The following is a 19265-nucleotide window of genomic DNA, read 5'->3' as shown; positions in this document are numbered from 1 at the left end:
CAGAGCTTTGATTATACAGACAATACATACACACACGCATATATATAACTTGAGGGGGTGGATATTTGGTTACGGATGCTTTTTACTTCCCTGCGCAGCATCTTAAATTTTTTTTAAGGTGTATAAGAAGTATACAGTGCATGCTTCTAGGAATCTGTATGAACCAGGGGAATCTCAGGTAAGAACTAGTTTAGCAGGGAGAGTGCTTGCTGTAGAAGGAAGACTCCTTACAGGATAGAGGCAGTACTGCCTGCTGATGTGCTGTGTAATCCTGAATGTTCTGGAGGCCTTCAAGGTCCTGGATTGCAGCTGCCGCCTGACCAGCTTGTAGTATTGATAGACATGTTTAGACATGTTTTACATCATGTTGCTGGGATGTTGTTGGGGTTTGAGACGAGTCAGTGAATTTCTTTATTGGTTACCACATTCTTAGGAACAGTTAAAAGGACCTCAGCAACAGTGAATTCGGAGATACGCTGAATTGTGTGACCTAATTTGTGTGAGATCAAATTGATTTATCTCACATTTATTTAAAATGCATATACCTTCAGGATCTTTGCCTTTTTTTTTTTTTTTTTTTTTTGACTACAGCACTAATGTCATATGCTCAGCTATTGTTGATTCCTGAAATAATGAATTCATCTTTGTTGAGATACAAGAAAGAACATGTCTAATGTTTTGCACCAAGAAATTTTCCACTAATGCATTTCTGGAAGGCAAAGCAGAGTATTGTCTTCCAATGAAGCATTTCAAATGCAGTTTAATGATTTTTAGTTGGGTTGTTACATTTTAAATTAAAATTATTTTTACATTCCTGTTGGGGAGAGGTATTTTGAAGGTGCCTGTCCCTTTGGCATCTCGGCAGCGAGCTAACATTCAGAGAAGAACATAGCCTTTAGCCTTTTCTTTTAATTAAACATCAGAAGACCTAGATGCCAAAGGGTGAAATACATTTATTTTGTCAAACACTTTCATTCTTGTCTGGTTGGACTGCAAGATTAGTTTGTAGTTAAGTAATTTAGGCTCTTGTGTGTTATTGGATGTGTTTTTGGGACTGTCTTGAGCAACTAAAATTTTATTTTTCTGTTAGAGAAATAATGGAATTTAAGACATGGTCAGGAAATATTAGCATAATTTTCAAGGTGGAGTAGGTTAAAATTCTTACAATATCTCTTTTCTATTTCTGCATATAAGCACTGTCAACATGGACTGTTATAAGCGAAATGTCATTGTTTACAGATGACTACAAGGGTAGGCAGAAAGGAAAAGATTAACATAAAAGTGGACAAAATGAGCATAGAAGTATGATCAATAAAAACCTCCTGCACTGTTTTGCGTTTCACACACTCACAGAAATAGTGCAGCCCTATTTTTTTTTAAAAAAGGAAACAAATGCACATACAGAAGTCATACGGTCCAAAGTTGCCTTTAGTTACTACGGCAAGTAGAAGGGAATTGCATAGTATTTCGCTAAATTTTATTGGGACTTATAAATCTCTCATTCATCTTCAAAAGGAGTATTGCATTTACCAATCTATTTTCATATCTGATTTTAATCTTTAGGGTACTCTCATTCTCAGAAGGCAAAACAAAGATAATAAGGCAATGAATGATTAAAAATAGTCAAAAGTTGCTGAATTTTAACAGTACTCTAAAGCATATGATTTCTTTTTTTGTGGCTCACTCATTTAACTAAATCAGTATTTGATCACTACTTCAAAGTAATTCTCACACAGAGAATTTGGGAAACATTGTAAAACTGAAAGCAGCCATCCCATGGGAGAATAAAGACTGCTGAAAATTCACAGAAGAGAAGCTGCCTCTGCCTTCTGCCTGAGGAAGGTTTTATGGCTTGGTTGAAGGGGCCAGAGGCAAGAGCCTGAGAAAACTGATGCTGCTTTTCAGGAGAATTTGTAATCTTCTCACCTCTTTAAGCTTCCTAGAGAAGAGAACGATGAGGCTGAGTTAGGCTGCAGTCCAAGCTAGCCCAGAATCGTTTTTTTCAACGGTAGTCAATTAAAAGGATGGAATATGGGATAAGATATTGTGATACTTTCCCCAGTACCTTGTGGTTTTGTTTCTTAGATCTTCATTTTTCTTCCACATATTTTCATTACCACTTTTTGAACCAATCTAAAATATTGGCATTCACAACATCCTGTAACTGTTACTTTTATAATTAATTGTGTGAATAAAGTACTCCTTTTTGTTTGTTTTAAAACTACTACCTATTAATTTGACACCACCTGTTTTTTTTGAATCAAGAAAGTGAATGATAAATGAAGAAGTAATACTTTTTCTCGAGTCGCTGTGTCTATGCCATTCATAAGTTCTCTTTGTCATAGTCCCCCAGTCATCACTCTTCTATCCTGAAGAGCCATTACCTCCTTAATTCTTCCTATATAGAAGCTTTTCTGTACATCTGACCATCCTGTTTGCGTTGTCTGCAAGAAGGATAGTCAGCTCAAAAAGTGGTTATTCTTTCTAGTTCTGTGGTCTGCTCTGAGGAATTTCTTATACACGGCAGGATTAGTTTATGATCTTAAAGAACTGATTTTTAAGAATACTTAGCAATTACCCAAGAACTGTTATGTGTATGATGGTAGCTGGTTTTGTCCGTCATCATGCATGAATCTTCAAGGCGTATGTTACTTTGCATTTGTTGTTACAGCTTACAAGAAATTATGACCGACCTCCAAAGTTTCCTGCAGCCCAAGTTATTCTGTGATTTGTAACGCTACTGTACAGGCACTCCAGTTCATGAAATCCTCCTTCAATTTTTTGCAAGTAATGTTCTTTTTAAAGAAATAATTTTGCACCTTCTGCAAGACTTAATTCACTTTTACTCCAATTCCATACTGGTTTTTAATTTTTTGAACAATTTAAGTCCAAGCATGGACTCCTTTGGGTGACCCTTTTGGAAACCATCTTCTGTGTGAAAAAAAAATATTATATCAAACCTTTTGCTGCTTATCTATCTGGGGAGAACTTTGTCTCTCATATTTTGAAAACTGGAAGACAGCTTCATAGTGGGTCCTGTTAAAATTATTTCACTAATCTGTATTAATATATTATCTTGATTCCTGTATTCATTGTCTGTTGCAAAGAATATCCAAAAATACAATATCCCCAGCTTTCCTTCAAAAAGTATTTTCAGTCTTCACATTATATTTATCTGTATATTTGCAGATTGTGTTTTTTTCTAGTAGGCTTGGCCAGTCTGCTTTGTATGAACATCAGGTTTCCATGTTGGGACATCTACTGATTACGACTGAGTTGCTTTAAAAGATTAGTTTCACGCTTAACCTCCTATTTCTATGGTACTGAGGCTATTTTAGGAAATAGTTTGCAGATCACAAATAAACAACTTGGCCATTTCATATTTTATCTTTAGTGTTTAGTGTTTCCAGTGACAGCAGTATAAAAAATGATCTGGTTAATTCTTCAGTAGAATCAATTAATTCAACATAGTTGTTTTAACCCTTTGATGTGGTTTATCGGGGGGGAGGGGATTATCTCCATAAGGGATTTAGAGAAAGTGCTTGAGTTCAGCTCTCATCGCTGCTCCTGCTGACCTGCAAATAAATAGAAGACATGTTCAGTCTTGCACTTTGCATAATTTGCATTTCTTAAGCTTTAGTGTGTTAACAGGGAATTAAATAGTAACTTCATTATCTGATGCCTTGAAAATGTTCCTCAGTTCCACTAACCTTAGAAGTTATTCTTTAACCAACCCATTTGGAATAGGAGATGTGAAGAGAGGAGAGAGCATGCAGCACTACAACTTTTAGTTCAGATGATAAAACAGCATGTGTACTGCTCTTGGATTTTTTTTAGTAATTGGGTTTGACAGCAACGAATCACACAAACTATGATACAACAACAAAAGCTGCATGTACTGAGCACAGCTTTCCTTCCAGAATTCCATCTCGCCCCTCTTCTTCCACCTCGCAGTGATTATTTTACTACAGTGAAATTCACTTAACGTCATTACATCTTCTACAATTACTAAATGTAGTTTGTTTTGTTCTTTTCTTCAGCTCTAAAACCCTACACATTGCCGTATAGTTTCCCCCTCCCCCATTTTATCTTGGTTGTATAGAGAAGAGAGGCTAAATAAAGGAGAAGGGCTTGAAAGGAAAAGAGTACATGACTAGTGATGGAGGCTTAACTCCCTGACTGCTCTTGTGGATCATGTGCTAGTTTTGTTATTTGCTCATTTCTGGTGGTGTTAATTTCAATCCTGTAGTTGTACGTGGTGCGGCACGTGGCTCAGGCATCTGAGAAACGTCAAATGCTCGACTAAGGTCGAAGAGCTGATTTTGGGATTTAAGTGCACTAAGGGTAGTCTTTGTCAGGGCGGTATTTTGAGGAAAAAGTGTCAACTCTGTGTGTTCTGCTGGTGTCGGTTTGATCTCTGGTGATTCTTTGATGTAACTGCAGGCTGCTGTCACAAGATGCAGTGCTTTTTCCCTCCCAGGTGTTCCCTCACTGCCCATTCTTTTGAATCTAATGATTATCCAGCCAAAGGGCTAAGTCGCTTCGGCAGGATAATGGAAAGCTGGTCATGGGAGGTGATGGTGGCAGTGGGAGAATAAGTGATTTTCCTTTGGATTGGATTGCTCAGTCAGCTCAGTGCTGAGGCTTTATAGTTAGTAGGGGTGTGACAGAATACGCTTACCCTGGTTTAGATGGAACATCAACCTATATCCTTTATTGCTTTCAGGTACGGTTTGTGTCCTAAGAAATTATCTACTTTTCCGGGAGTATATAATCCACATTCAGACTAGAAACAGAAAATAGGAGAACCTTCACTGTTGGGAAGATGAGTCTGTGAGAAGTTTCTTGTTGGGGAGGGAAAGAAACAGAAAGATTTTAAGATGGAGCCTGATTATTATAGCTGAACTGGCATGTTGACATGGGACTGGACTTGATTCCCATCTTTATTTCCTGTGATATTTTGACCTCTTGACTTTGCAACAAAGATCGAGTGATCATGGATGGTTTTATTGTATGTTTTCATTTTAATCTTTAAAACGATATTCTTTTACTGCTTATTATTTATTCCTCGTGTGATCCATCTTCAAATTTAAGACTTACTTATATGTAAACATAAAAATTTAAGCTATTTAATATTTATACAATTTTAAAAAAAGTACTAAAAATTGAAAATATTCTTCCTTGATAAAACGAGGAGGGAGTTTGCAGAAAATTTAGTGCATCAGAGTAGAACATAATTTTTAATACGCCAATCCTGCTAGAAAAGAAAGGATAACTTCTAAATGGAGACAGTGACAGCAGATAATATGTAAATGTATATATACTTGTTTATACTCAGTGGATATTTAAAATAGGGTCTGAATGTCTGTGTATAGATAGGTCAGCCTGAATGAGGCTTGGAATACTACAATTTAATGGAAAATATGGAGGTATCACAAAAGACTATGCCTTTTAGATTTCCTAGAAGTTATTTTCATAGATTGCCAATGCTTCAGCTGTGCAAAGTATGCAGCATAAAAACAAAATCACAAGTGTATATTATTAAGGGATAAACAATTTTAACTGCATGGTGGTAACAGTGAAATATGCACTCATCCTTTTTTATTTTTATGATACAAATATTTTGTAATGAAAGCAAGTTTTGCTCTCTTCTCCCAGAAGGAAGTGATTTACTGTAACCTCTACAAACCAGAAATCAGTAGGCATACTTTTTGAAAGTACTTTTTTTGCAGCAAAAGCCATGGTGTTTTTTCATTGCTTAATATAATGACATAATTCTTGGCAATGTCCATCTACAGATGCTTCCATGCCAAGAAGGTCTCTGTCGGCTTGAAATTTTTTTGCGGATAGGTGAAGTAAAAGAAGTATCTACCATAATCGCCGTAGAGGCCACAGAAAAGAAAAATTGCTCAAAGAGGAAGATCACAAGAATTTTTAAGTTAAAAAGCTGAAGGATTATGTAGCATTACGAAGAGGGTGCGTGCAGGCAAGATCTTTCTGTCATGTGCAGGAACCTGCCTGCTTTGTCAGACATCAGCCACTTCCCCTTGATGTTATGTAATAGTTCAAAATTCCTCTCTTGCCCAAGAATTTATTTCTAGAGAGTAGGGTCTTTTCTCTTTGAGGCAGATGGTGTTAGTCAACACTGAGCACAAAAGGAATTGCATGAAAGAGAAATTCGTTTTCATTTTTGCAATGCCTGATGAATGAAATTTGAGCGTATTTTCAGAAATGCACATTTTAAAGTTTTGTTTGAGACTTGTTAAAGATTCTAGATGGCATAGCTGTGTGTTTTCATGGGTTATTTTGTGCACAAATACCATCTTGCTGTCCATGATTATTATTTTAGTGCATAATGTCTGTACACTGAAGTGTGTAGTGTAGTCAGCAGGATGACTAATTCCATTTCTGCTGAATAGACTTGTTGAAAGGTAGAGCTGCTGTCAGGCACACTGCAGGTGAGATTTGACTCTGATATTCCTACTGCACTATATTTTCTAGAAGGGACAAAGTTTTTTTATTTATATATAGTTGACCAAGCTCTTTTTCAGAATTATTCAGTCTGTGCATGTTCAACAACAGAGAAATGCCTAGGTCTTGCACAAGATTAATGATATTTCACAGTACTAAATTTGATTTCCAAAACAGGGCTCTTGTTCTCAAGCAATTTTCCTCTTACCGCTGGCTGCAGAATCATTCCTGAACGGGCAGAATGTAATATTAAAAATATAGCTCAAAGTCATTACTTCTGTGGAATAATGGGTTTTTTTTATCTGTCTTCCAAGATTTGTCGCTGTTTTTCAGAGCCTTTTGCTGCACATGATCTACTATTGTCTGAACACACCTTTATAGCTCATCTATAGTATCTGCCCAATGTAAGTTGTTAAGCTCCTCAGGGCAGGTACTTGTTTGAACAAATACACATTTTAGAATGCCATGCCTGGCTATGGCACCACATTAAAAGATGTGATGATTAACACTGGTTAATTTTCATACTTTGTGCTTTTATAAAAAGCAACACCTCACGTACCACACTTTTAAATTCATATGCCAAAACTCTAGTTTTCTCAATTTTAAAGAAAATAATGGAGCTTCTTAGTTTTGAGGCAATGTTACTTCTGAAATTTATATCCTCAGTTCTCCTGGTAGAGATGATTACGTTGAAATGATGAGATTTCATTGATTTGCCAAAATGAATGAAAATTGTAATTTTGAATCCTGATTGTTCTTTGTTGTTTATTCACATAATAAGACATTTAGCACTCGGCCATTTCTAATGCTTGTTCAAAGTGCTGAGTTTCTTCACAATCTAGACAGTTCCAAAATGCCTTACTCTCACAAAGACAGCTTTTTGTGTCGCTGCAAATAAGGATTGGTTGCCCGAACAGGCATTTGAAGTTAAAATTCCACAAAGCGTTAGAGCTTGTCCTTAGTACTTTTTTTTTGGAGTGAGAAGGAAACAAGCTCTGTCAGTGAAAGAAAAACAGTTTTCACTTTAATTTTTCACACAATGTATGCGGCTGTGACTGTTACAGTCAGTGAACTTTGTAGCTCCCTTCTGCTTTCTTGCAGGACAGTCCTGAAGAGAGTGCTCTTTGGTTGAGAGAGGACAAACCGCAGACATCAAAGCTTTGAATGCAAAGTGCCTGGTTTTGAGTATAAATAATGAGACATGATGTTGAAATGGCACGTGAAATTTCCATTATTTTAAACATCCTTTCTTGAATTTGCAATCCACAGTTACCTATCTAGGGCATGTCCAGGTTTTCTAAATTAATATGCTAACGTTTCTGTCTTAAGCTTAAAAAATATTAAAAAAAAAAAAGACAAGTGAAGCTGGAGCTCATGGTACTTGATCTTTCTAGTACTTAGTACTTGACTTACTGAAAATGGGATCCTTTGTTGCTGCAGTTACATATAGATGTACAAACCCAAATATATGTATCTAAAGAGATGATTGAATGTTTGAATAATGCCCAGGATGGCTCCTGAAAAATGTTTGCTGTGCAAACAGGAATGACTTGGCATTTGTATGTCAGTAGATTCTTTCTGCTGTGTACTTAACTAATTTTCAGGTTGCTTTTGAGCTGTTCTAACATTTTGTCCCCTGACTTCCCAAAACCTTCACAGTTTCTTCTCCTTCTGTTCTGTTTTGAGAAACAAAAAATAAGTTTAAACCTGGCAAGAGAATCTCTTGAGAGTTGTGAGCAGAACCAACCTTAAGGGCATGACAGACAAATGGTCATCGGTCATCTGAATAATGACAGGTTTATTCTTTTCCCAAAAGGCAGCCCATATGGCTTTCTCTTCTTAATTTTAAAAACATGGCTGTTAAGAAGCATTTCTGCAGTGCCTGTTTTTTTCTTGCACAGAGGCAAGCTTCCAGATTCCTTAAAATGAATGTCACGATGTGCCAAATGTCCTTGATTTTTGGAGTTAAGTAAGAAAATGCCTTCTGTTAGAATTATTTTTCTGAATAAATAATTCAATTTTGAAACTACAGTTTGGATTCTGAATTTTCTTAGCCAAATTGCTTATTTGTGATCAAAGTAAATGCTAGCTGTATTTGTAGGAGCACTAAGTTGAGCAATTAGTTTGGCCTTGACTTGGAAGATCTGAAAACTTTAAGCTGCTACTCCACCTCAGTGATTGTCCATGTTCCCATGCTGGTAATTTTATTAATGCTGCTTATATTGTCCTTAAGGATAAAGACAGAGTTCTCCTCAAATATCTTTGCTGAAAAAAAACATTTGAGCTGAGTCAAATACTGATGTTCAGAGCAAGGGAAGATGTCTGTCTATGTATTGTTTTTTAAGCATAACGAACTGCTGTAGTGTAAAAAAATAATCTGTGTAGAAATATTTCAGAAGTTACACAATTTCAAAAAGGCAGCATGTAAATTAAGTAACGTAGGTAACTTGTTCATTTTCCCTGTAATGAACTCTCTGCTATGGTCTGCAATGTAGTTCCAAGTTCTATGTGGATCTTATTTGGAAAATGGAGGTACAGCTACTAGTTGGGGAGCTCTTTGCTAATGATCAGATCTACAAAACCCGAAGAAGCAAAAGGACTTCTTGAATTGTGGTGTTTTTCTGTTTCTGATAACAAGTTGTTGATCAGACTGCCAGCAGACAGATTTTTCCTCCCACACATCTTCATTTTAGTTGATGGTTGACCATTTTTACTGAGGTCTCTGCCAAGAATACAGCTTATATTTGCAGCATTAAAGAGAAATAGTGGAAAAATTTGGTCTCTGAATAATTATAGAAGATATGACGGGTAGTAAAGGACTGGAGGGAACCTGGAATGCTGCTTCAAGAAGGTTTTTAAGGCGGTATAATGGTCGGAACAGTTGAGGGAGGATAGGAATGGAAAGTAGGGCTCGGGCTGTAAAAAAATAAATTCTTCAGTAGTTGTATTTGTCCTGTAGGATGACAGTCTTTAAATCTTGTGGTTTTGTGGAAGTGGAAGAGGAAGGTGAATGTTTATCAGATGTGCTTTGGAGTGCATTACAAATTTACTATCTGAATTATGGTATAGTGAAGACTTTTGCACCCCCTGGTGCTTGTGAGTTCTCTTTTTATGGAAGAAAGCCCTGCCAGGGCTGATCTACTTAGCCTCTGCCTATAAAGGTATCTTAAACAGTTAGTTGAGTAAGGCTTACAGTAACTTTTAATACTTAGCCTTCTGATTTTTTTTTTGACATAAAATTGAGTCAAGGAGAAAACTCGGGGGTTGTAGTTAGTCATATGAAAAATACTGAGACTTTACTGAACAGTACGCAAAGACAAAACAGCTAAAGAGAAGACGAAAAATGAAATATTCCAAGCTGATTCTTAGGCACTGTCAGCATTTCAGTCATCTTGACTGAATGTAAGGCTTATAAGCCATAACTAAAATTAGAACTTCTAATTATGATGACGTACAAAAATTACAACTTATGACTAGGAGAATTAACAGTTCAATTAAAATATCTTCTTTGACGTATGTCTATGTAGTTATTCATTGTAGTAATTTTGTCCAATAGTAATTATTTAAATCATTGCCACTCTGAAGAGTGCACTTAAAAGACTGTGCTGACATGTTTCATCTACGTGAATTCTGTAATTTGTGTCATAAATACTTGGCCTAAGAGCAGAAAGAATAAACCAACCTGTTTTCTTTCATCCCATTGATAGACAGTCCTGAATACTGAATGCAAGTGGTTTTTTGTAGTAGATGATGTATTATTGCTTTTCTTCTGTCTCCTCACCAGTTAAGTCATTCTTCTAGACAAGCTTTGCCTTTGACGGTAACTATACAAAGCTATTGATGCAGCTCTTCTGATAAATGCAAGAGAGAAGAAACCAGTTTGCTGTTCATTTTACAATAAATAATAAGGAACCGGAATTTTAAGCACTGAACCTAGCAGAGGTGATTTGAAGAACATACAGACAGTGCCAAAGGACTTTGTTGTCCTATAGTCAAAGCTCAAAACAGACCTTCCCGTAAACTTTTAATAATACTGGTACTGGAGCAGCATCTTGCTAAAAAAGATGGCAAGGCTGCCATGTTTTATGTCATGGATACTCAGATGGTGGGTGTAACTGCAGGGTCCACCTGCTCGTCACACTGCTGTCCTTATCGACCCATATGTTTTCCTCTTTTTTGTCATATTTTTTAATTACTTTATTGTCTGCATTTATGCTTCTTGTTCTGAAACCTTCACAATCTAACTTTTACTTACTGTGGTATAAATACTAATTTTGGATTTCTTCACTTTTATTTAAACGCTAAGTCTCTTTTGCCTTCATGTATTGAGTTTGTACGGTTGAAATGATTCATGACACCAGGCCACTGTTCAGGCATTTAATCCAGTGAGAGAATGCTGTGGGCTACTTCACTCTCATTTCCTGTTTGGAGGGTGTAGATGTCTGGAGGTGCATCTACTCTGAGATTTGAGATGGAGTCTTTCTTCTAGTCTTTGCTATGGAAGGCACATCGATCGCTGAATGTCAGTCTGTTGCATAGCAGAGCTGCATTCCCTAGTTTTGTAGCTACAAAAATATAAAGCAAAAAGATTTTGAGCAAGTTCAGGGTGTCCAGACAGGCACCCAAAGCACTCTTTCGGTGAAAGAAAGGACAGAAGTAGTGAGATTTCATGTCATTTCCTATGGGAAGGGCAAATCTCATTGCATGGAGGTTCTGGAAACATGAAGATGTGGCTTTGTTAGATAGCCTTAAATTCTGTTTCAGAGTCAAAAGTTTCATGAAGCCAGGAGGCTTTCTTCCATTATATTAGTGATTTTTGGATCAGTTTATAAATATTTGATGACAAGGGTATATTTTACCTGGAGAAAAAGAAAGTCTTTCAAGACTCAGATTAACTAGGAATGGATGCTTAATATAGACAAAGCTGGTTTGTGCCTTGGTGCTAATAGTATATCCACAAATTCGCCTTTGAACCCTAGATTCCTATACTCTCTCATTAATCTGTTTTAAAATGAACCCTGTCATTAATCTGTATGTTAAAATGATCCCTGCCCAAGGTGTAAACCGCATTCTGTGTTGTTTGGAAATAACAGGTGCTGGAATCAGTTTTGACAGATAGAGGTCCTCACAGGGCATGCATTATGCATGTTGTTAGCAAAAAATAACTTTTTTGAATCTCTGCGTGAAACTCGGAGGGTCATTCAGTGACATACATAAATTCAGAGCTGCTGTAAGGAATACAAGTAATTTATATGTCCCTATTGTTTCATATATAGTGGGTGTTCTAATTTATTACAAACTATGTTAATTCTAAAATGTAGATTTATAATTCTAAAATTTAATCTCATGAGATTAAATACTCAATTGCATGATATGGCTTATAAGAGGTTTTCTTTTTCTGTAATGTAGCCAAGTTGAGATTTTGTAAACCCTGACTCTAGCGTGCTTTCTGCTTTTCCCATAAGTTACGATTTAGACATAAATTTGTGTTCAACCTGTGTCCCAGAGTTTGACTGTGAAGACTTTTCTAGGAATACAGGCATTTTCCTGGTTTTCATGTGAAGTAAATTTCAGTTTTTTATTGATGGAATGACTGGGTTGGTTTGCTTTTTTATTTCAAAGTTGGAAACTACTTGGCTGGTTTTGCATCTTTAAATTAGGAAGTTTCCTGACAAAAGCTTTGTCATGTGGGAATCTGACCTCGTGGAGACCAATGCGACTTTTGCCATTAATTATGGTAAAGTATGGTTGAAATTCTGACATTGTCCTTTGTGTTGGAGCTTTATCTGCTTTAAGCATATTAATGAATAGCATTTTTGTCCCAGATAAGTTTCCAGAAATTTCCTGCAGTTATCTGATACTCTCAGGACTGTAGTTATGTCTAAATGTGAATGTGTCTAATGCTTATAATATTTCGCATTTTAGTCATTAATGCATAATGTCTCTGTAATGTTTCTGTCACCAATAGTCCATAATCACACTTAAAACATTACAGGTTTCTGTAACGTATTGTTTTTTCTTGTACATATTATTATATTACAGCAAGTACTCAGGATTCCTAATGAGTATTTTTGTGATGAATCCATGTGCCAGTTAAGAAAGAAATTTCGAGGTAGACGAGGAAAATATTCTAGGTGTTGTCTGTCTGAACTTCAGTAGTGCAGTTAGTGCACTGTCTCGGGGGAACTGATCTGTCATAGAGGAGGCCAAGAGGACTTGACTAGTTTAGCCTAGCAAAATTAAGGTTAAAAGGGGTATTATTGCTCTATATAACTACATTATGAACATAAATGTAGGCAAGGAAAAGAGCTATTCGTACTGCTGCCTCTAGATGGCCATAAATTGACCATGAACTAATTTACAAAGTAGAAGATTATAAATGCTCAGAGAATAAAGTTCTAAAATATATTGTGGGAACAAACAGGTTAGGTTTAGGATAAGTTTGCTAAAAATCTGAAAGACTGTGTGAACTGGTTCCTATAATAACAGTGGATGGAGTTTGATCCATCACACCCCAGTGTACTTTGTATAGGTTAGGAGGTGAAGGGCTGGCCGGATTTCGTCCAATGAAACGTACATCATCTCAATGTTAATCTGCTAAACTCTTCCTGAGCTACTGTTAAGAAATCTCTAATTATATGGTGAAAAGAAAGTTGTGTATTCTGTTTGGAGCGTTTTGACTCTCTACTGCAATTTATGAACTTTTCTTTACCCTGTTTATCTCTTCTGTGCTTGATGATGATGTAAAGGCAATTCTGTGAGAAGTGCTTTGTTTCCCCCCCTTTATTATCTGATTGATTTGGAGTTTTCATTTAATCTGTTGTGTATGTAAAAGTGAATTTTAAAAAAAAATGTTTAAAATCATGTAACATGGACAGGTCTTTTTGATATTTTCATATGGTGAGTTAAGCACGTTAGTTTGCATGTTTGCTGCTTTTGTATCTTTGATCAGGACAGGCTGTCTGACGCATGTCTGCTATTGCTGATATCGAATGAATATATTCACTGTGACTCGCACTTCTGTTGTTGGAAAATGAATTTACCTTCAGTTGTTGTACTTCAAGGTACAAAGTTCTTTTCAGAATCTGAGTCAAATCTAATGTGTGCTTAAATAATTAGCACCAGAAAATAATTTTGCTTGTTTATATACATATCTTTGATCAGTGGCCTTGAAGCTAGCACACAGTATCATTACTACAGTGGCTGAATGAAAATAATGCAGTAATTCATGAAATCACAATATAACCATATATCCCTTTTACTCCAGATGCTGGTTTATGCAGGTCTGGTGATTATGTGAATACATTGTGCTGTATGTATTCGTAACAGACAATGCCGAGCACAAAGAACTCCTGAGTAGACCAATGAAAACAATTAGATAAAAATAGATAGTAAAACTACAGTAGAAAAATAAGATTTGTTGGTCACCATAGTAGAAAGCAGCTGTAGCACATCAGCGCTGTAGTTGTCTTAGTTTCTTTAGGCATTATGGCAAAGAAGTTTTAAGAAGGGATCTGAAGCAAGATAATGAGCTCTGTTAAGACTAAGACCCTAACCTGAAAGCCTATTTAAATGAATAGGATTATTTCTAGTGATGTCAAGAGGTGTTAGATAAAATCTTTCAACATTGTATCTGACAAGGGAATTCTCTAATAAAAATTGTTGTAGGATTTTATGGAATTAAGGATATTGAATTATACCAAGTATTCTAGGCATAATATGTTTTAACATGATTAATTCTGTGTTACCTCTTGAATAATTCTGCTAGTTGACAAAGCATGATTCCCCCCCCCCACTTCTCTCGGCCTGATTTTTCAGGGTTGCCAAAAACTGTAATTACCAGTAAAATAGAAATAAGAAGTAATTTTACATATGTTTATGATTATTAAACATTTATGATTATTAACCCAGGAAAGTAGTTGAGTCACCTTCCTTGGAGGTGTTTAAGGGACGAGTGGATGAAGTGCTGAGGGGCATGGTTTAGGGATTGCTGGAATGATTGGACTCGATGATCCAGTGGGTCCTTTCCAATCTAGTGATTCTATGATTAATTTCAGAAGTATAGTATCTTCAAAAAAACCCAGGATTTGCACTGAAAAGTGCGTGAGAATATTTCTTGATTATCCTCTGATGAAATCAATACAAAGGTAGTGTTTAAAGTATATTGTACACACTACAAATGTGATAAACTAAATCACCTAATACAAGGTTTCATAATATGAGTAATGTTTTATGTATTTGCTTCAACTTCCATGCATGTCTCTGAGTGCGTGTTTCTAGTTTATCACGTATGTAGAGCTGTCATTTATATTGTGATAAAATTTTTGTCCTCTTGCATTAGGACAAACTTGTGAGCTTTGAGTAGGTACTTGTACGAAGCATTGCTTCTGTTTGCCATGCAATAGATGCAACAAGTGTTGCTGAATCAGCACTGAAAGCACGACAGCTTTCAGTTGTGAAATAAAGCAAAGTCTAGTGTTTATCCTAAGAGGAATAATGTCTTGCTAATACTTAGGTGCTCTTTTTAAGTATGCCAGATAACTTGAAGAAGTAGTGAAAGTTATGGTGTCACTTGTTTTGAGTAACTTAAGAGCTGGTATTGCTTTGCTTAACATTTCCTCAGCACTTTGGAATAGTATTTTTTCTTAAATACAGAGAACAGCAATTATTGAAGGTGATCTCTTTCATGTTTTATAAAGGACATAATGGATATTAGTATTTCTTGCCACCTAATTTGCAGTAGTGATCTTGCTAAAGAAGTAGGTCTTTTGTAGACCCTTTGTTGTCATAATTAGGTTAATGATGACTCTGGCAAGAACTAATTAAATATGGCAGCCCAGCTACCTTGACTTTGCATGCTTTCTCTCTTATTTGTGTTTATTAATATACATTCGTACACAATCTAACTTAACCAAAAGCTTTCTGGTTAAGATTATAAATGGATATGCCCACTTAATTGCAGAATTTTTTTTAACATTCCATGCACAGTTAAAAAGAGGGAAATTATTAGATAAAATTTTATTTAAAGATCCAGGGACAGTAAATAAAAATAGATCTGTTAAAGTGGTGCTTTCTTTGGCAGTATACAGTAGAAAAAAAAATGCTTTTCTAAAAGCTTTTGAGTTCTTACTATGTTACGGAGTAGGTGGGTACATCACTTGATTTCAAGTAGACATAATATCACAGCATGCTCTTATGGACTGAGTGTCTGTAATGCTTTAACTGTTTCTTTAACGATGCTATTATAGAACGTGGGGTTGCAGTACCCAGGGTTTTCTCTTGGGGCTGTAATCCTGCCCTCTGCCCCACATTTGTTACATGTTTGTGGTGGGCTGTTGAACTGCAGTTAAAAACATTAACTTAGTTCTTTGAACAAGCAGAGACACTAATCTTTGGGGAAAATAGTTTGTGTCTCAAGAAGCAAATTGCTCCCTTTTATAAAAAAAAAAAAAAGCTCAACAAAATCAGAGCTGTCTAGATGCAGCCAGTATTGATGTGGAAAAACTAGTATGCAGCTAGAGTTCTTGTCTTGACAGCGAAAGTTTAAATTGATCCAGGCTTTGCTACATGCATCCAAAATATTGTAAGAAGCTGTAAATTAAAAAAAAAAGAAAAAGAAAAGAAGAAAAAGACTTACGAGAAGCCTAGAAGGTTATGCTCCTGGGCATGTACACATCAGCAGTAGGCTTTTTGGTAATACTGATCTAAAGCTGACGAAATTACCCGTATTGGTGTCTTTAATACTAGTTCAGAACTTTTGCCTTGAACTACAAAGGTAGGCTTAATATCTGAACCTTATGGTGAGCCAGAAGTGCATGTGTAGAGGAAAGAGCCTCAGTAGACATGAACTCAACTTTACCCCAGGAGGAAGGGAGGGTGAAAATGTTCTTTCAAAGTAGTCCTTTTCTATTAGGTTGGATGCGGGATAGTATTAAGGTATTGCCTTAGTGCCTTTATTGTTTTGGTTGTTTTTTAAATGAAAAGCAGAGTGTCTGTTTGTTGATTGATTGCTTCTGTGGTCTTCAGGATTTTTAAATTGTCATTAATTAAAAATATATATTGAGTTATGTTTTGTTTGTTTCTTTTTGTTTCTTTGTTCAGGTTTACCAAAAATGCAAGTAATTCGAAATTACAATGGAATACCTCAGCCAGCAACACAAGATGGTCCACCATTGCATATCCAGATTGGGGACACTATTGAACTAATTAGAGGAGATGCACATAGCTTATTTTGGCAGGTATTGCATCATTTGGTAAATTATTATGTTCCATTACACCCAGATATTAAGTTCTTATGGATATTTTACTCTCGTAACATTTTCCTTTCGAAAAGAAAGAGAATATCTTTGTGTTTTACTCAAAAACAAATGTGTCATGCAAACATTTTTACTCCTAAAGTGTCAGTAGTTCCTGTATTGTGAAAAGTTTCATTCTTGCAGCCTTAGAGCAAAAATCCCGTAAAGAAATCTTCAAGAACATGACAGTGGTAGGAATTCATCTAGAGAAATTATGGGAGTTAAGGAAAACGTTTGGCACGTAAAAACCGAAGTTCTGTGAATTTTCAGTCACTGCTTTGCTAACATAGCAGAACTAAGAGCTATATCAGCAAAACTCAGTTTTGCTGAAAAACTTTCAGTATATTACTGGAACAGCAGCTGAGAAGCATCTGTCATTGTCTGGAATGTGTTTTGTTGTCCGGAATGTGTCTTCCTGTGCTTGTCTTCACGATTCTTTTTTCTTGGAGGCTGTAATAAATTAATGAATATAATTATAAAAGCTCCTTGGTTGATTACATGAGTCTGGTTGTAGGATTTTTTGCTGGCTTCAGTTAGGACTGAATCTTCTCCACACTCTTCAAGACTGAATCAGTGAACTCTGTTCTATGACACTCCATCGTCCTGAGCAACATTTAACTGAGGGAAGTCATAAACGATAGAATTGCTTTATGTATTAAAAATATGTAACAAAATTCTAACCTTCCCCCTCCCTCACCTCTAAAAGAAAATCCCAACATAAACCCAACCAAATAACAACCCCCATCCCCCAACCTGTTATTTAGCAGACCATAGATATTTCACATCACTAAAAGTATTTTTTTTCCCAAAGTTGGTTGGCAGATTTGGGCCTATATAGTTTTATATGCAGGCCTTGGTTCTGCAAGGTCTTGAGTTCTGATCCAGAGAAGCATTAAACGTGCTGTTGATTTGGGTCTGGTTAGAAGGTATTTATCTGACTAGTACACTCAGTACAAGCCAGAATGTTGACACCTTGTGGGACCGTTTCTGTTGCTATTTTCATATATATCCATCAACTCAATCTACTGGACTTTGTCTTACATGTTATTAGTACTTATCATGCTAAAGAACTTAGCTAGAATCTCACTGTGTTTAACCAGCAGAAACTGGAAAGTGCATGAGGCTTTTCCCCAAAAGCCTGTGTAGTAGATTTGAGTCTTAATGGAAATTGCCATCTCCAATAGTACCAGTCAGGAATTTTTTTTTTTCTCACAAGCTGTCTAGTCACATGCTGCTTAATACAGATTTTCATAAGTCTTGTAATGACATCTGCATTTCAAAATGCATATTAAGAATAAAACCTGTGGAGCACCATTTGTTTTAAAATCTGTAAGTTTTATTCGAGAAAGTTTTTAGATTAATTTATGGCTGCCCAGCAAGACTAATATTACAATGGATTTTTAAGCTGACCGTTGCTCAGTTTAGAAATTCAAGTGTGTGTAATAGAGAAATATGTTTGGTTGAAGTATATATTATCTCTTTCATTCTTTATGGTTCATCAAATAGATAACACAAGTTCCTAGGCATTGCTTAAGGTATAGCTTAAATGCAATCAGATATGTTTTGATAGACATGAAAATTCTGCCAAGTTAATGTTTGATCATATAGCAATGCATGTGGCAAGTTGTGTAATAATTCAAGGCCATGTATACGTATGAATCTATCTGTTATGCAATCTGGAAAACAGGAGAAGTATGGGTTTTGGTTTTTTTTATGGTAAATACTTCTCTGAGAAGCAAATTGAGCAATCATAGAGACAATAAGGCGGCAAAGATAAGCATGTCTGAATTCCACGAGTTTCCTTTCTGCCTCTTTGCTGGTATCATCAAAATCTAAGCTCTCTTCAAAGAGAATGTGTAATACAGGGGGGTTGATACTGACACAAGTTATTTCACTCTCCTCAGTAAATGCCCAGCCACATATAAAGAGGAGGATGGTCTTATGTGGATACTCGTAGATCCACTTTTCCGTGACTACTTTCCTTTACTCAGTCACGGTGCAAGACTAGGAGAGCCATGCTCTTGCCTAGCTGGTGCGCTGCTAACATCAGTTGCAGAATGAAATAAGTAAAGGAGGAGAGGCTTGGGAGGGGGACAAGGGAGACAACTTGCATGTTTTAAATGGAAATTTCAGGCCCCTTAACCAGAGCGCTACTCCTTGTTTCAGCTGTAGTAGTGAAGCTTTGAAGTAGTCAGATTTTTATTATAGATGTGAATATTTCTTTCCTTTTCTGAGTTTGGTTTGAGTGAATTGGTACTTGCTTAACCTGAGGGTAGACTTAGAGGGGTGCCGCAATGCCTACCATAAGATATAATGTAATTCTAGTTTTACAGGTTTGCTTTGCAATTACCTGCCATCCTCAGGCAGTCATGTTTCTCAAGTATGCCAAAAGAATACAGATATTTCCTGCACTGATTCGTTCCTTTTTCAAAACCAGCTTTTCTTTGATGCAGATTAAACCTGTATCAAGTAATAGGTATTACAGATGCAATGCTAATG

At 36.2% G+C, this 19265-nt stretch overlaps 1 protein-coding gene across 2 annotated transcripts in view; it reads left to right on the top strand.

Moving 5' to 3' along the window:
- The window catches only part of VAV3 (vav guanine nucleotide exchange factor 3), a 165786-nt gene that overhangs the window by 116760 nt on the left and 29761 nt on the right, over window positions 1–19265 (top strand). For both annotated transcript variants that reach the window (XM_054073128.1, XM_009555828.2), the window contains exon 20: window positions 16573–16709. In XM_054073128.1, the coding sequence (XP_053929103.1) occupies window positions 16573–16709 (137 nt within the window). The remainder of the gene's footprint in view (window positions 1–16572; window positions 16710–19265) is intronic.

This window comes from Cuculus canorus, chromosome 8 (assembly GCF_017976375.1).
Source record: "Cuculus canorus isolate bCucCan1 chromosome 8, bCucCan1.pri, whole genome shotgun sequence".
Taxonomy (NCBI): domain Eukaryota; kingdom Metazoa; phylum Chordata; class Aves; order Cuculiformes; family Cuculidae; genus Cuculus; species Cuculus canorus.
This window is presented reverse-complemented; position numbering and strand designations above follow the sequence as displayed.